The 27,963-nt window shown below is 50.5% G+C and overlaps 1 protein-coding gene across 2 annotated transcripts in view; it reads right to left on the bottom strand.

Moving 5' to 3' along the window:
- The window catches only part of PARD6G (par-6 family cell polarity regulator gamma), a 54,858-nt gene extending 28,777 nt beyond the window's left edge, over positions 1 to 26,081 (bottom strand). Inside the window, exons 1-3 of one of the 2 annotated variants that reach the window (XM_074339780.1) lie at positions 25,834 to 26,055; positions 21,807 to 21,821; positions 8,497 to 8,719 (exon numbers count right to left, since the gene is read on the bottom strand). In XM_074339780.1, coding sequence (XP_074195881.1) covers positions 8,497 to 8,719; positions 21,807 to 21,821; positions 25,834 to 25,905 — 310 coding nt within the window. In that variant the 5' untranslated portion in view covers positions 25,906 to 26,055. Of the gene's footprint in view, positions 1 to 8,496; positions 8,720 to 21,806; positions 21,822 to 25,833 lie in introns of both variants that reach the window. The other variant, XM_019716016.2, reaches the window with a different exon arrangement.
- Between the last annotated feature and the right edge of the window lie 1,882 nt (positions 26,082 to 27,963).

Genomic DNA, 27,963 nt, shown 5'->3' with positions numbered 1-27,963 from the left:
CCCCACCCTGGGCCTGCACCCCAGGCCCCCAGGCCCCATGCCCCAAGGAGGCCTACGCTCAGACAAGCAGGAATGGAGCTGATCTGCTTCCCGCAGTACATGGGAGGGTGTAAGGATCGGGGGCCCAGAAGCAAGGAATGCTTGCAGGCCCTCAGGGGAGGTGGGGACCAGGCCCCCGCGTCCCTGGTGCCCCGAGCTCCAGGCACCACAGAGGGAGGACGGGGTGTGGGGCACGCACTTCCTGGGAAGGCAGAAGAGTCCCCAGGTTCTAAAACAGGCGATGCCAGCTCATCCGGGGAAGACACACAGCATGCTGCCCTGGAGGGGGACGCTGCTCTGTTTCAAAGAGAGATCCGCTAACACAGGAGGCCTGACCAGTCCCTCAGCTAGGGAGTACTGGCTTCGCTGGCCAAAGAAGGCCCCACACAGAGCCCGTGTTTAGCCTCATCTCCCATCAAACCTGGAATCCTTGAGCCATCCTCAGTGCCAGCGAGCCCAGCCCGCCGAGCGAACCCTGCGTCCCAGCAAGCCACCTTGCTGTGTGACAGGATCACTTCAGCCACACATATGGGGCCTCCATGGAACCAAGCTGATTCCGCCGGTTGGGTTGCAGAAACCTCAGAACCACCCATGGGACAGGCTGACAGCTCCCTGAAGGCAGTACCCAAACCCCAGGTGTCTGAGGACAGTCCCAGCGGGAGTGGTTGAGCTCCTGGACTCGCAGCTCCACATGGCCTTCGCTGGGTGGCAGCCCCCAACCCCCCACCTTGGGCCAGACCCTCCTGGCCTTCACTACCTCATTCAGTAGATAAATTCAAAGTGCACCCATTTGCTCGCCACTCAAGGACAGTCTCCAAAGATGTGTTTTTAAAAGATCCAATTCAAGCGTCAGTCTTCTAATGTCCTGCCAAGGAGACGGGCACTGGCAATACACATCTTAGTTAAAAATACGCGAGACTTTTACTCTAGAAGATCACATCTCCTTTACCCTGCAGAGATAGCCTGACACGTATCTAAAAGTGCACAACAGGGCTGGCGCGGTGGCTCAGGCAGTTAGAGCTCCATGCTCATAATGCCGAAGGCTGCAGGTTCGATTCCCACATGGGCCAATGGGCTGTCAACCACAAGGTTGCCGGTTCGATTCCTTGACTCCCACAAGGGATGGTGGGCTCCGCCCCCTGCAACTAAGATTGAACACGGCACCTTGAGCTGAGCTCCCGGATGGCTCAGCTGGTTGGAGTGCATTCTCTCAACCACAACGTTGCTGGTTTGACTCCCACAAGGGATGGAGGGCTGCGCCCCCCTGCAACTAGCAACAGCAACTGGACCTGGAGCTGAGCTGCGCCCTCCACAACTAAGACTGAAAGGACAACAACTTGACTTGGAAAAAAATCCTGGAAGTACATACACACTGTTCCCCAATCAAGTCCTGTTCCCCTTCCCCAATAAAATCTTAAAAAAAAAAAAAAGTGCACAACACTCTGTAATAATGCGAAATTCTAAATACAAGCTAATAAGGAATTGGTTACATTTTGTTACATTCATACAACTGGTATGTCCATTAAAAGGGTGGAATGTCTTTACACACGTATATAAAAAGTCAAAAATGTAATGCTAGGTTAAAATAATCTCTACAGTGCGTGTATTATGACTCTGTTTCTGTGAAATATGTCCAACTAATTATGCCTGTACCAAAATGCTAACCGTGCTCACCTCAGGGTGGTGGGGCTGTTTATTTGCATGTCGTCTGAGTTTTCTTTTACAAGTATGTTATAAGCAGAAAAGAGTTTTTAATAAAAAAGTTTTACAAAGAGTTTAATAGCACAGGATATGGTTTTGATGGTAGGTTTTTAAAATGCAACAATCCAAATTAGAAATAAACTATGGGTTTGAACATGTAAAGTACATATGTGTAGAAAATTAATAAGAGTAGAGCCTAATTCTATCAAGTAAACGTTCATCACTTATACACAGGTGTGCTGCTGGGACAGTCAGAATGAACAGCTGGAGGGGCGGTGCAGACCCAGGCTGCAGGACGTGCCCCTGGATGCTTCTGGACCGTGTGGTTAGGCTTTGTTTTCCTCTTAATGAGCCGATTCAGCACATTCTCTCTCCCTGTCACTCCCACTCCAGGGGGAACGAGGCTTCAGTCATTTTGTTTTCTGTTCCCACGGTGGAGCAGTGGGAGAGTTTCTGCCCTCTTTTTCCAATTAAAAAAAAAAAGGCAATTTTCCAAACACACAAACTCCCAGGAATTCCGGCAATTAAAGAAGCAAATGGGTCTCGTGAAGGCTCCCCAAGCAGAGGGTGTGAAACCCCTGGGCCCAGGTCTGTAACGGGACACAGCCGAGGCTCACTCAGCAAAGCTGCACCTTTCCTGCCCTCAACCCACAGCCTCGAAGCCCTGGCGTTGCCTGAGGAAAGAGAATAAAACGGGCAGGAAATACAGACACTGAATGTGGCAGCTTAAACAGTTAGACACCCTGAGCACTTTCTGCTATGCAGTGAATCCCCAACTTAAAACCAAACACACCTCCTGCTACTTTTAATGAGGAGCCCAACCAAAGCCGTCACAACCGGATTTTTCCACCTGGTACCTCAAGATTCCGTGAAGGTCTATAACCAACTTCTCAATAAACCTAACTTTTACTTTGAAAAACACCCCTTAACCCCTTAATTGCTTTTCCTGGCAACTCACTGAAATGAAATCACAAGCAATTCCCTCCCACCCCCGCTCCCAATCACGCAACTTCTGCTAAATCAGAAAGTTTACAAATGTGCCTTTTTTACTCTAGAAACCCAAATGTACACCGGAAAGTCCAGAACAGCTAACAGATACATGCAAGTGTACAATATTTATGTTCAGTTGAAAAGTAAACAGTTCCAAGTGCTCTAATTGTCCTGCAAGTCTCTGGGGATGATGAAGACATGAGGCCCCTCTGACACCCTGGGCGGGATGAACCCAGGGCAAGAAGAGCAACTGAAATTCAATTAGGTGTGGTCTCTGCCTCACAAATGCCATCTAATGTCCTCAGGAAACATCCCCTGACTGGGTTCCTGGAGGGAGCAACCCAAATCATTCCTGGCCTGTTGCCTGAGCTCCCAAATGCAGACTGTCTACAACTGTGTTCTTAACGCCGAATGCCCCTCGACCCCCAGCTACCTCGTGATGCTGGGGGACTCCCCTGGGAATAACATGCTTAAAGGCATAAAGAATGAGATTACAGAGAAAATAAATCACTGTGAAAACAATAACCACAATACTAAACCAAATGTGTATACGATAATGTACATTTGTCCCTTGGTATCCGTGGGGGGTACTGGTTCCAGGACGCTCAAGCCCTATGAGTAAAATTGTGTAACATTTGGTTATAGCCTACGCACATCCTCCCACATACTTTAAATCACATCTAGATTATTTATAATTCCCAATACAATGTAAATGCCATGTAACTAGCTGTTATACTGTATTGTTTAGGAAATGACAAGGAAAACAGTCTGTAAATACTGTAGGCTAACTACATAGTACAGGTAAGCAACAATGTAACTTTTAAAAAAATATTTTGATCTGCAGTTGGAAGAATCTGTGGACCTGGAACCCACTGACATATGTGCGTTCTTACTAATACATTAAATAACAATCTGCAACACTGTTTTAAAGTAATGATTTATTGTACGTGATATTCAAGATATCTGGCTACCACTACTTCATGTTGTGAAAATGTCTGTGATTTCTATTGGTAACTAATTCCTGGTCCTGCTAATCGTACTGTGCAGTGCCATTTACAATCCTAATGTGTTCATGTCCCCCTGTCGCACCAGAAGCCCCTCAAGAGCACTGAGCGCTGTTTCGCATTTCAACGTCGATACACCAGGCGCGGCTCACAGCTGGGGTCACTGAAAGTTTCTTACCATGATAAGAGATGATTTTTTAAAAAGTTTTTTACATTTGTTTTCAAAAAATTGATTAATGAAAAAGTCAAACTTTCTTACATATTAAAATGGCTGAATTTTGTAAATAAAGCTGGAGACGAGCCCAGGTGACCTCATCCAGGGCAAAGGCTCAGACCAGGGAGAGTCAGGTTTGAATCTTCTTCTTCTCCTGTGTTAACAGCATTACTGAGATTTAGTTTATATACCATGAAGTTCACCCATGTAAGCAGAATAATTCAACAGTTATTAGCACATTTACAGAGCTGTGCAACCAGCACCACTGTCAAATTCCAGAACACGTCCATCATTCAAGAAGGAAACGTACCTCCCAACCCCCCTCCCTTCCCGTCACGACAAATCTGCTCCTGTCTGTGGATATGCCCATCTAGGACGTTTCACTGTTTAGCACAGTTCTGTTCTGCAGTCTCCATGGACACCAAATTACTGAGCACTGAACCATGGCTCCTGGAGAGACACAGGGTTAGCTTTCTGCAAGCCTCTGCTTACATGTTCATCTACCCACGAAGACACAAACTTGTACCATGTATGGCTAAAGACAATCAATTCTTTAGTATGTGTTATTGATTCATTAACATTGACTCACAGCCATGAGCATTATTCTGTGTAATCACATGCATCTTGTGCTCAGGAAAACTTGTCAGTACTCCAGCCCTGTGCTTGGGGGTCCTTTTAAACAGTGAAATCACAAATAAAAGCACAGAATTCTGGGAAGATGGTGAAGCAGGAAGCACCAGGAATCTCTTCCCCGACATGGACAACACGTGCAGGGGTTGGATTTATCTGATATAACTATTTTGGAACTCTGGAGTCTGTTGAAGACTTGCAATGTCCAGGGGAAGAACCGGACAGTAATTGTAGTCACTTTTGGTCAGTTTCAGTTTTTACCACAGTAGCAGCTACCTGTCCCCTCACCCAGCTGTGGAAGGCAGCCATGCACGTGTCCTGGAGCAGCTTGCAGGAACGGGGTGCAAAAGGGACCCTGTTCTCCAAGTATCAGGGACCTGTGCTGTGATTACTGCCCGCTGCTTCTGATCACAGAGGTGCAAAGAAGCACGAGGCCACACACACAAAAAGAATCTGTCCCTGAAAAACACTTAATGGCAGAGATATCAACAAAGACTTTAAAACAATGGTCCAAAGGTGCACAAAGAACTAAAGGAAGTTGTGGAGAAAGTCAAGAACACAACATTTGAGCAAAATGGAAGTATCAGTAAAGAGACAGAAAACCTAAAAAGAAATCCAAAAGAAATTCTGGAGCTGAAAACTATAATCACTGAAATGAAAATTTCACCACAGGGATTCAAACAGATTTGAGCTGAAGAAAGAACGAGTGAACTTGAAGACAGGACAATGGAAATCATCAAAGCTGAGGGACAGAAAGTAAAAAATTGAAAATGAAACAAACAGAGCTTCAGGGATCTGTGGAAAATCAAGAGGAACAACACACGAATTGTGGGAGTCCCAAAAGGAGCAGAGAGAGAAAAATGGGCAAAGAGACTGAGGAATATGGCTGAAAACATTCAAAAACTGAAGACTAACCCAAGAAACTCAACAAATTCCAAGTGCGATGAACTCAGAGACCCACACCGAGACACATTATAACCAAGCTTTCAAAAAGACAAAGACAAAGGGAGAATCTTGAAAGCAGTGAGAGAGAAGCAATTGGTCACGTACAAGGGATCCTTGGTAAAACTGTCCTTTTCTCATCAGACACTTAGGAGGCCAGAAGAAAGTGGGCCATACATTCAAAATGTGAAAAGAAAAAGCTGTCAGCCATGAATCCTACATCCAGCAAAACTTTCCCTCAAAATTAGGTGAGAAATCAGACATTCCCAGACAGACAAAGCTGAGGAATCTGTACCACTGGACCTGCCCTGCAAGAGATGCTCAAGAGAGTCCTGTAGGTGACAGGAGAGGACTTAGACAGTAACTGGAAGCCAACTGGAGAAATAAAGATCTCAGTAAAGGCAAATACCTGGGCAATTACAAAAGTCAGTATTACGGTAACAGTGGTTAGGAAGGGCACTTTTTGTCGTCTACGTGATTTAAGAAATTAGAAAAGTTAAAGAAACAAACAATTATTATTCTCAAATCTAGAATTACTGTAACTTTGGTTTGTACTCTGTTTCCCCGAAAATAAGACCTAGCTGCACAATCAGCTCTAATGCGTCTTTTGGAGCAATAATTAATATAAGACCCAGAATTATTTTACTAAAATATGTAAGTATATACTAAAATACATAAGACCGGGTCTTATATTAATTTTTATCCCAAAAGACGCATTAGAGCTGATTGTCTGGCTAGGTCATATTTTCGGGGAAACAGGGTATTTAAGCCTGAAAACACCCCTCCAAAGGTGCTGTTCTCCCATTTTATAGATGAGAACATGGGGCTCATTGCTCATGGAGCCAACGAGAAGGTGCTGGAGGGAAGGTCTGAACTTAGGTAACCCAAGCTCCTGGCTGTCATGTGACAGAGAAAGGCAGGGGCTGGAAGCAACAGGCTCACGCTGAAAACAAGAGGGTGAGAAACCGTCAGCCAGGTCGCTGAACTTTGGGATTCTTCCCGGATGGCACGGGAAGGAAGGGATGTCACTGAGTCACTAGAGAGGGCAAGGGTGAAGGGCCTCGCTGGAAGGGACCACGTGGTCTGAGCTGTCCATGGTGACCCAATGAAGTCCCCCTTGCAAACACACAAACCTGGAGCTTCCTGTGTCCCCTCAGATTCAGTGAGTCCACAACACAGGGTGCCAAGTGTCACTAGTACGGCCTCTCCAAGGGCAAAGAGCACCTTCTGTCGCACCCCACACGCAATGGAGACTGCTTTCCTGCAGCACAGGTGATAGGGCCCCGACGAGCAAATGCCGTGAGCTGGGGTGGCTAGGGCAGAGCTGCAGACGCAGGATCGGGGCAGGGGACAAGGCAGCCCTGAGAGCGATTAATAAATGTAAAGGACATCGGGCAGAGGGGACTCGAGCTCACTGGGGCCAGGCCCTCCCGAGAGGGTGGCGAGTGAACACATGCCCACGTGACGGGAGGGCAGCAGGGGATGCGGAAAAGAACGGGGGACACGGGAAGCTACAGCGCAGGCCTCTGTGAGGAAGTCACAGCTGTGTCGATGTCTCAGTGGCATCGGCAGGACAGCTAGGCTCAGCTGGCAAGGCAGATGCAAAGCTCTCTGATCTTGTGCCAGACAACAGTCTAAAGCGAGGTCCGGGACCAGCCGTTATCTCTCCCACTTTCCCTGCCATCAGCACAAACAAGAGGACAGCAGTGGCCAGCACGCAGAGCGCTGACCACTGTCCAGACCACCTGGGCACCCTGTGGAAGCCGCTCACGCCCCTCACCGGGACTTGCCAGGTGAGTGGGTGATGGACAGCAGGCCCGCCTGCACGCACTTCCCCGGCTGGGCCCGTCTCTCACGTTCCCGAGGGCCTTGCACCTGGACGTCACTGCAGCTATTTCTAGTCCCTGCTCAGGCTGTCCCTCTGCAAAACCACCCTGCTCGTCCAGAGAGACTGAGACCTTTGTCCCTCCTCCCAGCAGTGACTACGGTACTGTGACTGCTGCTGTGCAGTGTCCCCACGGCCATTGTGCTCCTGGAGGGCCAGCGGGGGCAGGAGGGACAGTCATAACCACGTCAATCAAAATACCATTTTCTGAACATCCAGCTTCACCTCGGTGGTTCTTTCCTTCAGTACAGCTGACCCTTGAATAACATGGGTTTGAACGTGTATGCGGACTAACTTCAATAAATACCTGTGTGTTTCTGATCCGCGGTTGGGAGTCCGCGGATGTGGGGGGCCGACTATGCACTGATCTCGCCACCAGATGTGGGGACTTGAGCACCCGATTTGGGTACCTGTGGGGGGTCCTGGAACCCACTCCCGTGGGTGCCCATGGACAACTTAAGGTTTTGGGGAGTCAAACTATACATGGCTTTTCGACTGTATGGGGGGGGTCAGCACCCGTAAGCCCCCTGTTGTTCAAGGGTCAACTGTGTTATTTTGAAACGTGAAGGATTTCCAAATTTGGAGATGAGAAAACAAGTCTTGAATGCGGCTCTGAGCAGCTCAGGGCCCCACTGTGCCACAACAGCAGGGCACCCCTCCTTTCAGTCAGGAACCTACTTTGTCACTCACTTGTTCTCACGTAAGATGACGCTGTTGCTACTTAGAGCGCACTGGACATCAGAGCCAACGTCAACCAAATGAAGAATTTAAAGCTAACATGTTTTTCCAACCGTGAGAAGACAGTGCAAAACTTACTGGCATTTTTGGGTTACTGAATTAACCTGCTTGTAGTTAAAATACTGAAAGGATCAATATTTATTTTTCTTCAGTACCGAAAAATCACAAGTCAACACTATCTAAGTGGAAAATCAGTGAGGTATTTGTAAGCCCTCCTGAGAGGTTCATGCTGACCAAGCAAACGTTCCTGTCTCTACCCTCATCACAGGCGACACCAGAACCGTGAGGCTCTGCTGGCAAAACCGCAAACGCAGGCACTGAGCGCGAGCACGCCCGGCCCACTCGGTAGGTACCTCGTTTCTGGATGAAGACCCTGAGCAGAGGGTTTGCGCTCGACACGGCCTTGCAGAAGTTGTCATCGTTGTTGATGGGCAGTAGGTCGCCGTGCACGTCCGCGTAGCCGATGGTCACCTCGGTGCTGGCGATGTGGTGGGTGTGCACGACCAGCTGGTAGAAGTCTTCGAACTTCCCTGGCTTTTGTCGGTCTAAGGAGAACCTTCGGAACTCAGCCCCAAACTACAACGCAAGACATGGGGTTGAGTGAGCAGCGGGGATGGCCACCAGAGACAAAGTGTGTCCTGAGCCCACACGGCCCAGGACACAGCAGCGACCAGCGTCCCCGTCCTCACGGAGCTTACGCCAGCACACCAGGGACCAGCAGTGAGAGCACAGCTCACTCAGCACATCCTGAGGTCAGGACAGTTCATGGGGAGCAAGGTCACAGGCAATTGTAAGCACCTGCTGAGGGCCCTAGGGCAGATGTCCAAAGCACCCTGAGGCACATCAGACACCCAGAGACAGGATAGTAGCAAGGACATCAGAACTTCCGACTTTTTGCTGAGGGCAAGGAAAGTGCTGGAACAATTTAACTGTTTTTCCCCCAAAATAAGACCAGGTCTTATCCTAATTTTTGCTCCAAAAGATGCATTACAGCTTATGTTCAGGAGATGTCATCCTGAAAAAATCATGTTACGGCTTATTTTCCGGTTAGGTCTTATTTTTGGAGAAACACAGTAAGCAAGGAAAAAACTTGATTATGATTTGCATTTAAAAAGGACCAAATAGTGGCACTTCAAAAGGATCAACGTGTAAGCAAAACACACAAAGCTCAAAGGAACCTGGAAACAGGGAACTTCACGGATGTCAGGGAGACCAGAGCCTGGGCTCTGAACTGCCCCAAACACAGAGCTGGACTCTCCAAAAACGCAGTGCTCTCTTCCTGCTTTGGGGAATGCTCAGCCCTGGCCCAGATGCACACGGAGTTCCCTCCAGAGCCCTAGACCTCCTGTGACGAGAGTATCCTTGGTCACCGCCCACGGGCTGAGCTGTCCAGAGACCAAGGACACAGCTTGTTTGTCTGGCTCAGGACCCACTGTTGTTTCCCCAACTGGCAACAGGGACCTTACTCACCAGGAAGGAGAGATGCTGTGCTTGTCAGTGGAAGTAAAAACAATTCTATTGGTTCCAAAATACACATAAATGAAATGCTTAATGTTTACACATATCTAGTCACTATATCCTCTGCACATTATGCCAGTCAGTCAAGGGCAAGTCAACTCAAACCAGGCTGGCGTGGCCTTCAGCTCAGGGCAGGCAGCCGAGTTCTGAGTTCTGGAGTCAGCAGCCCAGGAGTTCGCATCTTTGACGAATCCCCAGGAGAAGCTGATGCTGTGGGCTTGGGGACTGCACAAACCAAACCATCGGTTTAAGGGAATTAGTCTCCAGACCTCAACTTGCACAGAGCTCTGAGAACCAGTCTCCTGCCCCTTTTCAAAAGCAAAGGAAACAAAGTCCTCACCCTGCCTGCAATGCCCTGGGCACACAACCTAGGACAAGGCAAAGTACTGCTTTGGGAAAAGCCACTTAGACGGCTCCCCACAGTTCCTGAAGCCTGCCTGCCGCTAAGGGGAGAGGGCGTGTGCGCGCGCCACACATCAGAGCCCCCTACGATTTCAGATAAGCAGCATTTTCCTTCTGTGCGTTTATCACAAATGTGCACCACTGGCTGGCCCACACGACTGCAGAACTTTTCAAGACACAAGAGATCAAGGCTACAAATGAGTTGAGTGTGACTATTTTCAGATTCGGTTATCCAGTCACATCATGTATGTTAATTTCAATGACAGTCAACTGTCTCCTTTCCCATGTCATGTATCTAATACAGTGGTACCTCGGTTTTCCAACGTAATCCATTCCTGAAGAAATGTTCAAAAACAGCCGACAGCTAGGCCTCAGGATCTTGCATTCAGCAGAAGCTGTGTGACATTTTCGACTTCCGAGGCATGTCAGAAAACCGAAGCATTTACTTCCAGGTTTACGGCGTTCGTAAACCGAAATGTTCGTCAACAGAGATGTTCGAAAACCGTGGTACTACTGTACATGCTCACTCCCACAGCAATTCGTTTTTAATCAGTATGTGCCTTCTGCACTACAACTAAAGAGTTTAATCACGCATAATAAAACTAGCAAGTGTTTCTGACTTTAAATACACTTCATAGCTGAATATTCCCCCAAACAGGCACAATGCACTCTTTTTCATATGAGGGACACAGGCCCCCCTCTGCTCTTCCTCACACGTCTGCTAGGCCTATGTCACATCCTGCAACTGTGGTAATGACCAACGGCGATATTCTTGTCACAACTGCATTTGCCATTTGATCTAAGATGCACCTCAATTTGTTTCTCAGTTCTTTTCATAATTTTCCTGAAAATATGCCTTACCATGTTAATTTTTCAAGTTTATTTTAAATTTAAGTTCAGTTGGCATACAATCTCATATTGGTTATTTCAGTTTGAGGCACGCAAGCTAGTGATTGGAAATCAAAACGAATTCAGACTTTTTCCTGACACAAAGCACTTCTGTTGCTTGTTAATGAGGTCGGCTCTGTCAGTCAAGCCATGTAGGGAACAGGCCAGATGAGCTCCAAAGCTAGGAGCAAGGTGTGAAATATGATATGCTACAAGCATATTTCCTAATTTTTTTTTGGTACCAAAATATGCACAACATAAAATTTACCATCTCAACCATTCCTTTAAAGTGTTCTTTTTTTTTTTCCATATACAGTTGACATTCAACATTATATTTAGTTTCAGATATACAGCGTGGTGGTTAGTCATTTATGTAACTTTTGTGTGAGTCCCCCCACCCTGAGTAGTCTAGCCCCATCTGACAGCACACACAGTTATTACCATATTATAGACTATATTCCCTGTGCTGTATTTCACAGCCCCATCACTACTGTGTAATAACCAATTTGTGCTTCTTAATGCCTCCATCTTTTTCACCCAACCCCCGCCCCAGCCCCTTCCCACCCGGCAACCATCAGTTTGTTCTCTGTATTTATGAGTTTGTTTCTGTTTTGTTTGTTCATTTATTTTGTTTTTTAGATTCCACATATAAGAGAGATCATGTGGTATTTGTCTTTCTCATTTTGACTTATTTCACTCAGCATAATACCCTCTATGTAGATCCATCCATGTTATCACAAATGGTAACATTCCTTTTTTTTTTTTAGGGTCAGGTAATATTGCAGTGTGTGTGTGTGTGTGTGTGTGTGTGTGTGTGTACACAATTTCTTTATCCATTTGTCTATCAATGGGTGACACTTAGGTTGCTTCCATATCTTGGCTACTGCATATGAAACATCTTTTCTCTCTTGTTATAGCCTTTATTTTAAAGTCTATTATTTCTGGTATGTGTTTCCATTTTCACATTTCCAGCGTTGTCACATCATATTATTTAAAATGTCATCTAAACAGATAAAAATACCTAGGAATAAATGTAACAAAAGAAGTGAGAACATTTGTACGCTGAGAACTACAGAGTACAGAACATTGTTGAAAAATGAAAGGCAACCTAAATGGTGTGAGTGCATTTGCGGACATCTGAGCAGGATAAACCAAAACAGAACAGCCTTTCATGCATGAAGTAAGCCTGTCAAAATATTGGCCATCTCACTCTTTGTTTCTAATATACTAACTACAGTTATCCAGTAAGTCCCCTTTTCCAAGTACTTTCCTCCAAGTTACCAGCAGATGTCTTCAGGGAATAGATAGGACCACTGAAGGCCTTGAAACCAGGACAGGTATTTGATGTTCATGGATGGGAAGACTTAATATTGTGAAGCTGGAATGCTCCCCAGCTTGATCACAGATTCAATTCAACCCTGATGAAAATCCTAGCTGGTTTTTTGTAATAATTGGCAAGCTGTTCCTAAAATTTTTACAGAAATGCAAGGGATCCCAAAAATTCAGAAGATTCTTGAAAAAGAAGAACAGAGTTGGAGGACTCACACTTTTCAATTTCAAAACTGCAGTGTAGTGATGGCATAAATAGACACATCATCACTAGATTAGATTTGGGAGTCCATAAAAGAAAAAGCTTACATTTGTGACCAATTGATTTTTGATAAGAATGCCTGGAAAACTCAATTGTGAAAAAGAACAAGTCTTCTTAACAACTGGTGCTGGCTTGATACCTACATGCAAAACAATGAGGTTGGATTTCTACCTCATGTCATAAACCAAACATGGTGAATCCTTATGACTGCACATTATTTGGCAGGAACAAGGAATGAAGCAGTGACACAGGCCACGACCAAGATGAATCGTGAAAACGTCACGCTGAGTGAAAGAGACTCGACACACAGGACCGCATGTTGTATCACTCTATTGTTATGAAATGTACAGAGCAGGCAAATCCACAGAGAAAGGAGACTAGTGGTTGCCAGGGGCGGCGGTAGGAAGGCATTGAGAACGAGTGCTAATGGGAACGGAGTCTCCTTTTGGGGTAAAGGAAATCTCTATAATTAGACCATGGCCACGACCACACAACTTGTGACGGTACCAAAAACTACTGAGTTTACACTCCAAAGGGATGATTTTTATTTTATGTCAGTTAGAGCTCACAGACCTATTTCTTTTTCCATTTTTCACCTTAAAGAATAATTTTTTTCAATAGCCAATTGAAGGCTGACTGAAGGCCATCATCAGAAACACAGGAACCCCAGCAGGTGGGCAGGTAGGTGGAGGGGCTGCTGTGTCTCCAGGCAGACCAGTACCCCGAGGACCAAGGGCACAACCCTCAGCTGTCAGCACACATCAGTCAGAAGGCGACGACTGAAGGACTTGGGAAGGCCCCCCACTACCGCTGGTCCTTGCATAGGACAAACAGAAAGTGACAGTAGTGCTAGCTGGCAGGGCAAGCTTTTCCAGTTCAAATTGGTCCCACAGTGTAAGGAGGTCAGAGGAAAGGCGCGCCGAGCAGGGTACAAGGTGCCTTCTCTCACACTCCCATCTCCGCCCTGACCCCAAAGTGCAAAAGGGCCTCAGTCCCTCTGGTCCAAGTCTGGAACTAAAACTTCACATGACTATTTCTGAGGCCCAAGGCTCTAGCAATAGAAACCTGTGTTCATCATTCAGTGTCATGTGACGCCAGGAATAATTTATTACCATGATCATTTCTTATTTCCAGGTTAAAAATACTAAGGATGTAAACTTTTCTTTTCCTTGCTACCACCTCAGGAGGTCTCTCTCCACTTACCCATATGTTCAAGCAAATCTACTTTGGAAAGGCTTGGTCTGTGCACGTCAGGTCTGACCCACTGTCTTCACGCCCACGACTACCTCCAAGCTGCCACACTGTACGTGTGGACTCAGAGAGGACACACCTGTCCAGGGCCCGGGAGATCCTGGATTTCAGGCTGGAAATAGCCTGGTGCCCCACCAGCACATGACGCTGCTGCCACTCCTAGCCAGCCCGAAAGTCCATCTTCCATTTGAAAAATGGTCTCCAGGTTTCCTCTGAAACTCACTCACATACAAATGATAAAACGGCAGGCACATGTGTGGTGATTAAGATGCAGACGTGCCCAGTGCCAGCCCCAAGGAGGCTGCAGGGCCACTTCTGAGTTAGCCGGAGCAGCCGCCATCATCCTGACCCACTGATATCAAAGGGGAGAGGAGGGAAATCATAAATAGTATTTTCTTGTTACTTATGTCCTTTCACTGTTGTCTTTGGAACTAGGGAGGGCTCTGAGGTCCTGAACATGTGATGTCCCTTGATGACCTAAAGGTGGGTTGGGAGCACCAACCAATCACTGTTTCTGTCACTTGAGGAACAGGCGAGAACTAAACAGTCGCACGTGGTTGTATTTCTAACAGCTACTTGGGGACAGAAGACACACACACATCATTTGTAATCTCAAACCTCTTGGGAGAGATGAACTGTCCTCTTCATGAAGGTACACAGCCAAAACTAAAAGCAACAGGTGAAATCACTCGCAGTCAACTTTGCCACAGTGTTGGACACAAGTGTCCTCAGGTCACCTCCCCCTTCACGCTGATTTTCACAGAAAAACGGAATCAAACCAGAGGAGTAAAGACCTCCAACTCTGAGTTTATATCCTCCTCTGTCACTTCCTCGAATTACTCTGGTGTTTTCAAAAAAGCATTCTTTCTTCTGCACACAAAGGTCAGAAAAGCTGAGCACATGTGTCTGTGGACACGGCCTGGAGAAACGAGGAGGATTCATGATGGAAAAAAAAGAAACCAGGAAGAAAAACAAGGTCTAGTGTCTGGAATGACACTTAAGGGGCCATCTGGAGCCCAGAGCTCACCTGTCCTGGGGCCGTTTCAGTCCCACCTGGGCCAGCTCTTTCTGGTTTGAGTAGGAATAGAACCACACAGCTCAAAATTCAAAAGCTTGTCAGTTAAGACCCCCAGCGCCCTCCCCACAGGAACCCGCGTTGCACATGAAACTACAGACGTGAGCTGTGTACATATCTGTACATCCACTTCTCTACACGACCAGTAGCACGCTGTCCTTACCGCTCTACTCTGTGTTTTTCACTGATCTGCTAATTTTTGAAAACATCCTTTTGCTGGATGCTGCTGTTCCTGGGGGGAAGGTATCTTGGACTCACAGATGCTCTAAACTTGAGAAAGGTTAAGTCATCTGGCTCCTGGTGACTCACCAGGCAAGGCCACTGGAGCCAGGCACTAAGGAAGAGCCCTTACCAGTTAACATCTGCTTAGTAAGTGGGTCATTCTACGATACCTCCCCAACCCCAAGAAGCGGACACCTCCCCAACCCGAAGAAGCTACAATATTTAATTACCCTTTGAGCAGCTGCCACAGCTCACAGCTGGACCAGCCAGTGAGAGCAGCCTGCAGGCTCCAGCCAGGTGCACCCTTGGTATACAGCAAGTACTCAAATCTTTATTGAATCAACCACTTAAATTTCTGTTCACCGGTTTCAAATAGAAGTCTATAATTTAAACAGATTAGCATTGGCTGACAGTTACAAAACAGGAAGTCAGGAGACGTGAGCATGGCGTCAGGCACCGGCACCTGCCTTCACCTTCTCTGCTCTGCATCCATCTGCCTGGCCCTGTCAATCTGAAGTAAATGCCATGTGTCAGCACCAAGGTGAAGATGTTCTCACAGGCACAGCCAAGAAGGCAGCATTTCAGTGAGTCTTTGTGAACAGAAGAGTGAACGGGCCACCTGGGGATCTTTAAACTTATAAACCACACTGTCTGCAGGAAGCTAGCAGGGCACTGGCTGTGACTTCATTTGATACGTCACCGCTCCACCGTAAGTGCCAGTTTGAAAGACACAAAGGCTTACATGGTCTCAATGAAACTCAGTGGCTACCTGAAGGTGCTGGGAGTTTTCTTGGAAAAAAAAAAGGTTGTTTCCAAATGACTTTCCCAAGAAGGAAGTGTAATCATCTGAGATACCAAGAACAACCAAAGCACCATTACACTTGTACAAAGGTGTCGTGTTAAGTGACATGTGTCTCCTTACTTGAACTCACTTCTTCACACTGCCAAGAAGGAACTTACTGAACATATGCTTTCCAACACTGGCCTTTGCTGGCCTTTACGGTTGTAAAAGAAAAGTGTGATCTTCATGTCACCCCCACTGACCTTGGCATGCAGAAGGCGCTCTGAAGATCTGAAGACATTTGCTGAAGGAATGGTGAGTGCAAGGTGTGACCATGCTTTCACTCCTGCTCACATTTTACCGAACGGCTCTAAGCACCAGCACTATTCTACACACTGGGCAACTGAGTGAACAAAACAGAAAATCGCTTGTCCTCAGTAGGCAGAGCCTAGTGTGGAAGACAGAGTGAGCGGTAAAGGCTATGAATACCTAATCATACAGGAAGAAGGTGGTAAGTGCCTGGGGAAAGGGAAGGGGCAGGGCCACAGGCCATCCCCGCACAGGGCCACCTGGGTCTCCTCACATGTCCTGGATGGCGGCCTCTGCACTACTGCTCTGGGGCTTAGGGGACTGGCCTGTTACCTCACCTGCAGCCCCAGGTGTGAGGTTTCAGGAAACCGCCTGCCAAACGGCCACAAAGCTGGTCCTGACTCCCCACAGAATTCCTGGGGTTGCAGTATTTTATTGAAAAAGTCCTCAGGGCCAGAGTCCTTCCAGCTGTCCTGAAACTGCCCTCATCTCAAGGGGCCAAGGAGGGTGCTGGACACTCAATCTTCCTGTTCCGATACCCACCGACTGCTCTCTGGCACGGCCTGGGCACTGGATTCCTGGGGTCGCATCCTGGTTGTCAAAGGCTGTGCTTATCTCCCGAGGGGTGTTCAGGGGCCTGCGACACCCTCCACACATGGACTCCCCGGGAACTGAAGTCTGTCTTACAACGCAGGCCTCAAGTGACGCACACTCATGACTCTGGGGACAAGGATCCCTCGCTGCTGCTAGGACGGCCTGGGGCTCCCCACCTGGAGGCCCAGAAGCCCCGCCCCTAAGCGCCACCGCCCCCACCAAGGCCGAGCCCCAACAGAGGCTCCCGCCCACGGGGTGACTGTGTGCGGCCCCAGCTCCAGCCTGTCAGGTGAGAGCAACCGTAGTGGGTCATCAGAAGCACAGGCATTCCGATGGAAAATGTTCATCAAAATATTTACAACAGTAGAAAATGGAAACAGTAAAAGCTCACCAAACAGACGGGCTCATTCCCGGGGTGAAATACGATGAAGCCAACACAGCTAATGCCTCAGGAAGACTGTACAGGACAGGAAGTGACAGCTGTGTCTTGGACACGGGGCTGAATCTACCGTGTGATCCCAAGTAGGTCGACAAATGCTTGGGTGCAGCAGAGCAGCCCAGGGGGGCACCGGGCGGGAGGCAGGGGCGTCTGGGGCTGGGCCCAGGCTCCGTTCCACGGGCCCAGCTCCCTACCCAGCAGTCACGCTATGGGCGGTTTTCAGGATTCATTCATTCAACACAAGTTTACAGGCAGGGCCATGTGCTAATTTGGGTGTCTTCATGGGGCTGATGGTTTGAAAGCCCGATGGTGAACAGCAATCATACGTGCAAATGTGCAATTAGGAACGGAGAGACGGCAGGACAAGGCAGGATTCTAAGGACAGACAGAGACTGGGAGCAGTTCCCCCACAGCAGCGCAGAGGGCAATGGCCACACTAGCAGGGTCTCACTGTGCCTCCGGGTGGTCAGGTGCTAGTGACGGATGGTTCTGTGGGCTGTTAGCTCTGATGTTTCTCTCTTCCTGGATCACAACAGTCAGATGAAGAGGACTCTCCCTCTCACCGGGGGGTGGGGGTCACATGGCCCTCTCTGAACAAATCACTGCAGAGAATGGACTCCCTTGAGACCGTCAGAGCCCTGCAACCTCAAGCAGGGTCGGGGCTTCTGTCAGAAAGGGGGCTGGAGCCAATCAGAAAAGATGTAAGGAGCGTGCATTTGTAGGTCAATGCAAGCACCTTGTGACGGCTTTGGGACAGGGCCAAGGATCATGTATGCACACGCACGCCACAGAGAAAACTGTAGAATGACCTCCCTTTAGGGGACGACCAGGAAGCACAGGCTGCCACCTAACAAGGCACCTGCATCTGTCGGAGCGTGGGACCGTGTCAGGGGATGACTTCCGTGCTGAGACGTTAGGACAGTTTAACATCGGGCCACAGACCTGTGAGTCAGACAGGGTGGGGCTCACAGCAGGGCTGGCCCCTTCCTGTGCCCATCCACCCACCCCGAGGCAGAGTGATGATGGCACAGCCGTAAGCACCTGCAGAACTGCTCAGACAAGCCCCACGTCCTGCAAGAGGCTTCCCGGTCCACCGCCTATGGTCACCGCTGTGGGCACGCATGTGATCTGCACACAGAGACACAGCACTGCAGGGGTCGGGGGCAGGCTGAGCGTGGAGGGCACAGGTTTGGGAACATGGTCTGTGGCCTCTTGCAGGCTGGGAGAGGTACGACCAGCAGCAGCAGGCTTTGTGTGCTGGTCTGTAACCCCAACAGAAGCAACCAGAGGTGGCACCGTTACCACTTTAGAGAACAGGAGCCTGATACCTCGTAAGATACAATAAGCTGTCAGAGCAAAGGCTAGTGAAGGGAAACTGAGGCTAACAGAGGAGGGACTCTGATAAAATCCAAAGAGCTGCAACGGTGGGGTAAGAGTTCCAACTGGGAGGTCAGGAGCAGGGACACCCCATGGGGGAAGGGACAGCTGACAGCATAGGCAGAGAGGCCATTGGCCAAGGGGTAGGGGTGCAGTGCGAGCCAGAGCTGCGCCACCCCAGCAGCTAGGGGTAAAGTGCTGTGAGAGGGGGCGCTGGTGGACAGGAGGCTGCCTTCAAGAGACAGTATTGAAGCAGAAACGCACTCAGGCAGAGGTACCTGAAGTGTCAGGGGTTGGGGGGCGGGGGGTGTTGCAGACGAAGGTGGAGGGAGTCATGACGAGACTTCAGAGCACATCTGGAGCAGGTAGGTGCTGTCTGTCCCAGGAGGTGGGAGCCGGGGACCACAGGGATGAGATGGAGCAGGTGGAGCACCGAGGGGCTGAGACCTGGCTGTGCCACTTACAGCTGGCACCCTGGTCAGGCGAGTGCACAGCCTACTCACGCACCAGGCCGCCTCTCCACAGCCCAGGCGTGAGGTGTCTGCAGCACCAAGCACGGCTGGCAGAAGCCCGGCTTGAAACTGATGCTCCCAGCAACGGAGCCGTGACACGTCACTGAGACAGACGAGAGGTCATACCACCTGCAGCTGCTCCACGAGATGGGAGCTGGGGCAGCTGCTCCCACCATGCTCCACACAGTAGCTGTGCACCCAGAAACACACACCCCGTCCACTCTCAAGGGATAGGTGCTGATGGCCGCCTGGGCTGAGAACAGCTCCGCTGACAAGCTGTGTGGCCACGTACCTGCGAAACTGCTCCCATCTTGGGAAGGGGGTGGATGGGACAGGTGACACTGAGCTCACAGGGAGCAGCGGGGTGGGGCTCACCCAGCACACGTGTCACGCAAAAGCACTCCTTGGGCAACGTGTGTCCAGGCACAGAGCCTCTGCGCCAGCTTGCAGAGGAAGGGAGCATGTTCGTGTGCAGCTGGGACCTGCATCCTTCTCAGGCCTGCACCTGTGGGCTACCGGTGGGCCGGAGAAGAGCTCAGGCCAGGGCCCAAGTGCCACCGTCTCCTCCTCCATGTGACAGACCCCCTACCTGCAGAGTTTTGTTTTGTCCCATAGCAACACCCCGTTATCAGTCCAGACCAGTGAGGGAAGTGAGGTCAGGACTTGTGGGTGGGGCGCCATGGAAAACAGGATGCTGACATAAGTCCAGTCCCCAAACTCCTCCCGCACAGCTCACCACCTGGACGACCCTCAGTTCTCTCTCCCACAGCCCTTGCTGGGTACCTGTGGGCCCTTGCACAACTAACAGCACATGTCCCCAAAGGAGACTCGAGGGTGAACGTCTGGACCCATCAGTGCTCCATGTCCTGCCTCAGCAGCAAAGGCACAGAGAGCTCTGTGGCCTGGTCTGACCGACGAGCTTCCCGGTGTGACGCTCCCTCGGCAGGACTCCGCTGCACAGTGACCCTCAACCTGCTCAGGCGTGCACAGGTGTGAGCTGCAGGTGACACAGGCCAACTCCCAGGCTGCACGCGTCTCCACAACCACCAGGCCTGAGGCTGCTAGGGGTGGAGGTCTCCACTCCACGTGGGAAAGTCAGACACTTTTTAAAGGGAAGACTGCCCACCGTCATCAGTCCCGCAACCTGTCAGTTAGCACCAGGCCCACACTTCCACCTTCCTCGCTGCCTGGCACACCAGCCACCAGCAGGGCCCACAGCAGCTGGTGTGGACTGAAGGAAAGCAAAGCACAGCAGGAGAGCAGCGATTCAGACCACAGCGTCGAACGCCTCTGAGAGCCCTTCGCACGTCAGCGGTGGGGACCTTACATTCTGTGAGGCCAAGAGTCTCTTCCTTACTCGTTTTGATTTATTAACCAACAAATGCAGTCATTTCCCGAGCGAACCTTCACTGGACCATATGTTTTAAGGTGGAGACACTGTCGGTCTTGGCCACTTTGCAGCCCAGCACGAGGCCCAGATCTGGTGCATAGTACTTGCTGAGCAAGTGAATAAAGGACTGGATGGTGGAGCAGACGTTCAGAGCGACTGCTGAGTAGAAGACGTGCCTTAAGGCCATGCAGCAAGACGGTGGCAGATGCAGACGGCTGGGGTCTCACCATTCCACGCAGCGTGAGCTGCGGACTCCATGGATGTCTGGGGAGGCGTGGTCAGGGGCTGCAGACAGTTTGTGGAGAGGCCTGGATCCACACTGCCTTGGGTGGCTTAGTGAGACGCCCTGGATGTCATGGCTGTCTCCTGTGGAATGGGACTGACCCCAGAACCCGTATCATGGGGTTGTGACACGGATTAATGAACTATACCTGTACTCACAATGTATTTAGAACAGTGCCTGGTATATAAATACGTATGTTGGGGTGAGTGGTTAAATAAATTTAAAGAAATACTTGTGAACCATCTCTACACCCAGGGACAGCCTCAGAGGAGGGCTACAGGGTGTGTGTTGGAGCTAAAAGGGGCAAAGCAGCTCCCACCTTGCCGCAGGGGCCAGTAGAAACCTGCCAAAATGAAGTGGGGAGCCAGTCAACATGTCAACAGCCAACGGGACACAGGTGACTCCCAGACCCCTCAGGACACCTGACCACCTGTCGGGTGCTTCTGTCATCAATCCCATCCCCTCCCTGCTTCCCCTAAAGATCCAGAGGGTCCTTCGTGGGAAAGGGTCAGGATACTCTCCCTTCTTACTCCTGGGCACGATCCATAAACGTTCTGGTTTCTGACACCTTGACGGTTGCACCTTCCAATTCCTGACAGTCCTTCCCTTCCCTAAAATTGGGAGACCCTGAGATACCATGGGTCCCTGGAAAGGGCTGGAACCCCTGGCTAGCTGGGGTGCCCCCAGGAAGGTGCACAGGTCTTTCTGCTGCTCACAGGCCAGGGAGGTTGCCAGCGACCCCTGCAGTGCCCACATGACACCTCCACCTGGTCCCTGAGTGGTCTCCTAGGGTGCAACTTCCCAAATATAGTCACCGAACCTGTTTGAACACAGACATGCACAGATACAAGAAAACCGGGACCTTAAAAGGGTGTAGCTGACACACACAGGTGAGTCAAACTGTGTCAGGCAGTTCTCAACCCGCCCACGGAAGGCAAGGGCGCAGCCACCCCACCTGACAGAGGGCGTGTCCAGGCAGCCAGCAGCCTCAGCCAGAGACAAGACTTGGGATGGGGGACACACGAACTTACCAGCACCTGCACCGACTGGACAAGCAGCTCCGTGAATGCAGAAAAAACAAGAGCACAAACAGAAGGGGGCAGGGGAGAAACAGACATGAAAACGTTCAATTCACCTACACATGAGTACAAATCAAGGGTTCGGGACAGCGTTTCATTGATCTGATTGGGAAAGAAGCGGAAAACTAGTGCTGAAGGGAGGTGAGAGACGGGGGCACAGGTGCGGGACGGGGAGTATAAACCGGGAGGAGAGACTTTCTGAAAGAAAATTCAGCCACGCGTATTCAAAGCCTTAAAAACACGCATACTGTTCACCCAGTAATTTCACTTCTAGGAATGTGTGCTAAAGACATCAGAGCTCTGCACTGCATTAATAGAATCGGTATTCTTCATATACTATGTATATTTATATAAAGAGTTAAATATAAAGATGTTATTCACAGCATTGTTTATTATAGAGAAAATTGGAAATAACCCAAATGGGATATTGGTTAAATTAATTATGGTTTACACGTAAGATGGAATACTATGTAGTCATTTTAAAAATATGTTTTCTAAAAATATTTATGACAGAAGAAAACATTTGCACTACACTGTTGAGTTGAAGGGGGAATGAGGGCCACAGAATAACATGCCTACTATATCTGACCCTGTTTCTATAAAACAAAGGTGAGAGCATGAAAAGGGTGCAGTGGACACGGGGCAGCCCTATACAGTGGCTCACCTTTGGACAGGAGAATTACCTCCCTTTGCACCTGAAATGGTTTCTCCAATGAACAATGTATTTGTTTAGAATCCAAACAAGCCTCCAATGTTATTTAAACAGAGCAGCAAAACCTGCATTAAAACCTTCTATTAGTGCTGTTCTCCCCCAAACACAATAGCCACAAGTCCTGTGAGTGTAAACACTTTCCTGGGTCCCTGCTCTTTAAAATAACCCTGTGCCAGCACTGTGACAAGAGCCCTAAGATGAGGGAAACACAGAAACAGGGTCAGAGGACAGAGGAAGCCAGCCTGGGGAAGGCATGGGGTGGGCTTTGCTCCTGAGGGTCGGCAGGATGGGAAAACTCTTAGACAAAGCATTTTTGGGGCAGCAAGGGACCGTGGATGAGACCAGTGTGGGATTGAACCCGCAGCCCGAAGCAGAGGGCGGATCCAGGTGGAGCACACTGCTGAGATGGGAGGACTGCGTCCTGTAGCTTTCAGACCGCGCAGACGCTGGTGAGGCTGACCAGCCACTCATGTAGCTAAAGGCCGGCCAAATTCTCAGGGGCACTGTGTCACTTTCTATCTTCTCCTCAAATGACAAGTCATCCCCAGTTATTCCACCCCTGCAGACCCTCCCCCAGCACTGGCTTTCCTTCCACCCTCTGGTGGGCCAAGACTTGCTCCCTTTGGCCTGAAACACGCTCCCCAGACACTTGCACGGCCCCTCCCTCCTACTGCAGGTCTCCCGGAGCAGAGGCTGCAGTCAAAGTAAATGGGGAAACGGTGGCCCTAATGTCAGAATCAGGATCGCAGCGAGTAAGGCAGAAACGTTTGGGGAAGTGTAAGAAGTGACGTGATGGTGGAGAGAAACCAGGTCAAGATAATGTCACCAAGGCTTTGGGAACTGACCAGCTGTCAGATGGCTGACACCAAACATTCTGAGAGAATCAGAGGTGATTTTCAGACCCACTGCTCTGAAACGCAGCAGAGCCCTGAGCCACCTGTAGCTGACACACACAGGTGAGTCACTTCTATGACTGTAGGTGCTGCACACTTTCACACCCATCATCCCATCTGGTCTTGGGAGGGAGCAGAACAGGTACATGCCCATTTCACAGATGAATAACTGAGGCTCGGAAAAGTAAATGACTTGCCTGAAAGCTCACAAGGGTAGGGGTAGCAGAACCATCTGGACTCAGCCCGCTAGCACCATTTCCCTACATACAAACCAATGTGTTCTGGAGCTACACTTAGGTTAAGCAAACACATCACTATTGTAAAGTTTTGCATCCTGTATTTTGACAACAGAAGTAAAGGATCCCTGCAGAGATGGACTGCATGGGAGCAAATATTAGCTATTACTGGTTTCCGGGGAAGGGTGTTACCAAGGGAAGAGCCATGTGAACCCTCTGGATAGCTAGTAAGGCAAGCCCATCCTCCAAAAGGGGCAGGGACTGTAGAACCAAGCAGCCTAGCAAGGGTGGGACGGTGTGGCCCTTGCAGAGGTGGTCCCAAATTCAAGAAAAACTCTGGCTCTGCTACTCCAGGGGAGCATTCACAGCAAATGAACTTGAACCCAGGATCAGGGTGTCCTGAGACACCCCACTGGGCCACCAGCACACGCACAGGCCCCAGTCCCCAAGGAGAGTCAAAGACAGGCTTACTGTCCAGCCCCCAGCGGCCTGCATGGGGCCAGCAGTCCAGAGCTGCCGGATAAGGCCTGGGAAGGGCGTCTCCTCCATCTTTATCCCCTGGAGTTGTGCGTCTGATCAGGCAGCTGCACTGCAGCGGGAATGTGGCTATGACAACTGAGTGCACGCTGGAATCAGGTGGCCACTGTGACAGAAGTGCTCGTCTCTCAACAGTGCTGGTGGTTGCAGGAATGTGCATGCGACAAAAGTGGTGACCTCAGCACATGCCAACACGTCCGCTAAGGTCCTGGGTCTGACACTGATGTCACCTTTGAGAAGGCTCTCTATTTTTTCCCACAACTGTCTGGGAATCTATGATCTCAAAATTTGTAAAAAGTGAAAAAGTTAATCACCACATGTGCTCAGTGGCTATTGCAGTGGACAAGCTCTAAAAAGCCACATTCCCACAGAGCTAAAGAAACAGACAGTTATTTAGGACTCCCACTCATGCCTGGCGGTTCTTCTCCCACACGACTCAGCAGGCCCATGTGATTTGGGGGGTGGGGCACTCCCGGGCTGAAGCGGGGGCGAGGGTCACAGAATTCGCAGTGGGGGAACGGTGCGACCTTATTAGAAACTAGGGGTTCATAAAAAGTCCGTGAGTGAAGATGAGAATGAAATCCTGCAACTCACTGCAGCTTCGATCCCCCGCCCCTGACAATGACACACACTGACACACACACACACACACACACACACACACCCGGCGGATGGTTTGGAAGTCCTACAACAGAGGACCCCCACCCCACGCCCCACCCCGCCTTGCCGGAAGGGGCAGCCCAGGTACGGGGGCCACTGGACTCATCTCCCCAGAGACCCGTCAGAGTACAGACACCCTCTCCGCGCCTCCAGGGTGCGCGCAGGTGAGATCAGAGCCCACCCTCCGGCCCCGCCCTCCCAGCACTCAGGCTGCTCCGCCTTGTTTTACCGCGGGCAGGGGGCTCAGAGAGAAAGGGAGGGCTGGCTCCAAGCAGCAGTCAGCCGAAGGCCTGAAGGGCTCCCTTCTCCAGGACCACAGACAACTGCAGCTTTTTATCTGCCCGTGGGGTACCCCACAGAGACCCGTGCAGACAAAAGCGTCTGGGGCGAAGGAGCCGCCCCCGCAAAGAGCAGAAGCGCCAGATCCTATCAGTCAGTAACCCAAACGCGCACAGCTGCCCGCAAGTTCGGGCACGCTCGGGCCGGGCGCCGGCAGCGGGAGGAGCCGTCCGCCCAGCGCGCCCGGGAGGATGGGCCTGGGGCGCGCCGGGGGCCGGCTGCGGTCTTCCCCTGGCCGGTTCCGACGCTTCTCCGCAGGGGAGGCAACGCGGTCAGAGCCCTCCCCCGTCCCGGGCCCCCGAGGCCCCGCCACCGTGCGGCTTGCCGGGCGCTTCCCGCTGATGGAACAAAAGAGCCGTTCCCGCTGAGGGTCCGAAGCCCGCGCGGCCAGGCCGATGGCTCTGGCCCTCCGGGTGCCTTGGCCTCACCAGGTTGCGGGCTTTGTGTCCGCAGAGGGGCGGGAAAGACGTCCGGACCCTGCATCTCCCAGATGGCGCCTGCGCGCCTAACTTGTCGCGGACGCCGGTCGCCCCCGCACCGCCCCGAGCCCCGCGGGGCGCCCATTCATTCGCAGGGGGCGCAGACCGCCAGCCCCGGCTCACCTTGCTCTTGACTTCCACCGCGCTGCAGTCGTAGAAGCGCAGGGTCTGAGACTTGTGGAAACTCCGGTTCATGGTTCCGGCCCCGCTCACCCCGTCTTTGCCCTCGCCCCCCGCTCCAGGGGCTGCAGAAAGACGCTGGGGGCGGCGCCCCCCGCCGCGGCCTCGGCCACGGCCCGCGCTCCCCGGCCGCGGGGCTGCTCGGAGTGCGGCGGCCCGAGCTGGGCTGGCCGCGCGCCTCGGGGACTTCAGCGGCCGCGCGCGAGAGGAGCGGGGGACGCCGGCGCGCGCCGCCCCGAGCACCCGCAGCCAATCCCCGCCCTGCGCATCAAGCACCCGCCCCAGAGGACCCGCCCCGCGCCTCAAGGACCCGCCCCACGAGTACCTGCCCCCGAGCACCCGCAACACGAGCCCCACGGACCAGCGCCCAGGAGCCCCTCTCCCGGCGCCCCGAGGACCCTCCTCCAAACCCCGCCCCGCGCCCCGAGGACTCTCCCCTTGTGCCCGCCCCGCAACCCCGTTGATCCGCCCCTTCTGCGCCGCGCCCCAAGGACTCGCTCCGCCCCGCCGTCAAGGACCCGCCCCCAGGCTGCCGCCAGTGATAGGTGCGCGCTCTTGTCGGTGCAATCCTGAGCCTGGAAAGCAAGCATCGCCCACCCGACCCAGGGCACCTCATTCCCACCGCCGTGCCCGCGCTCTCTCTCCAGTGCTCGCCCCGCTTCCCCAGCACGGCCGTTAAGGAGGCTGCTTTGGGCCGATTTTTGGATGACAGAGGAACCACACCTGTGTGTACTGGCTTCCAGGCGCTCGGTGGTCTGGGCGAAGTTCTGCAGGAGGCAGACTCCTAAGGCACAGGTCAAAGTAATAGGGGTAAGGAGAGGGTCAGAGCCCCTCTCGGCCTGTCTTCTGAGAAGGAAGACTTCTGCCCAGGCTCGTAGGAAAAACACATGTTCCGAGATAGATAGCATCAGTTGTTACTTGTTATCTCCGAGAAAGTATACTATAAATAATTGCAATGTATAATTATAAATGTACTATAAATTCATTGTAAAAGAAATCCAGAGAATACAAAGAAATGAAATAAAGTTAAACCACCTATACTCACACTACTCAGCATTCAATTGTATTAACAATTTGGTATATTTTATGTTTATTCTTCTGCATAAGTATTTACATATTTTACAAAATCATGCTGTTTAATCAGTTTCGCAGCCTGCTCTTTTCAACTCATGTAAAGAACATTTTCATTAAGCGATTTTAGAAAATATGGTTTTTAAAAATTGGGTATATGAACACAGGCATACTTTTCAACCATTCCATTATTGGATGTTTAAAATGTTTCCAATGATTACCTTTTATGTAATACTGTGTTTCTTGAATTCATTTATTTCTCATGATTTTATTAGACTGGACTCCTAACTAAAAGTGGAATTACGAGGCCACAAAGTATGCATATCTATAAGCCCTTTAGTACTGATTGCCCAATTGCATTACCAAAATTTAATTTTCATTTCGTTTCACTAAATGTCCCGTTAAGTGCAGGAAGCAGTCACAGCAGTCAGGTGCCCTCAGGAGAAACATCCTGCTGGGCTTGGGGCTGGACATGCAGACAGACTTCCCAAACAAGGCACATGTGAAGTAAGCAAGCAAACAAAACTGTCGAGAGATTCCCACAGAGGCAGGAAAACTATTCCAAACGGAAGGTTCAGCATGTCCACTGGTCTGAAAGCTAGGAATGACCTGGTGTGTTAATTATCTATACAAAATTTAATAAATTCCAGGCAGAATCAAAACATGTCCGAGAGATACCTACTGGGCAAGCTAAGAGAGAGCAAGCAGTGTCCAGAGGAGATGAGTTTCTCTCAAAAGGCCATTTCCTGAACTGAATAAGGCCCTGAGAAGAGTCCCAGGGTACTGGTGATGGCCGACAGTGGACATCCTTGTCCTGTGTGTGTCGGAGAGGCGTGGGTGCATGTTCCAGGTGGGCTGAGGGGTTGAGGGGAAACGAACATAATTCTAGGGTGGGGGTGCACCTACCAGCAAGCTCAGGGTTTGAAGAGTGGGAGGGAAAGCTAGAGAGAACAGAATTCCAGGCTTGATGGAATGACATTGTTTCTGCCACACTCATGGCAT

This window comes from Rhinolophus sinicus, linkage group LG09 (assembly GCF_036562045.2).
Source record: "Rhinolophus sinicus isolate RSC01 linkage group LG09, ASM3656204v1, whole genome shotgun sequence".
In the NCBI taxonomy this organism is placed as follows: Eukaryota; Metazoa; Chordata; class Mammalia; order Chiroptera; family Rhinolophidae; genus Rhinolophus; species Rhinolophus sinicus.
Note: the sequence above shows the minus strand (reverse complement) of the source record. Positions and strands in the feature narration are given on the sequence as shown.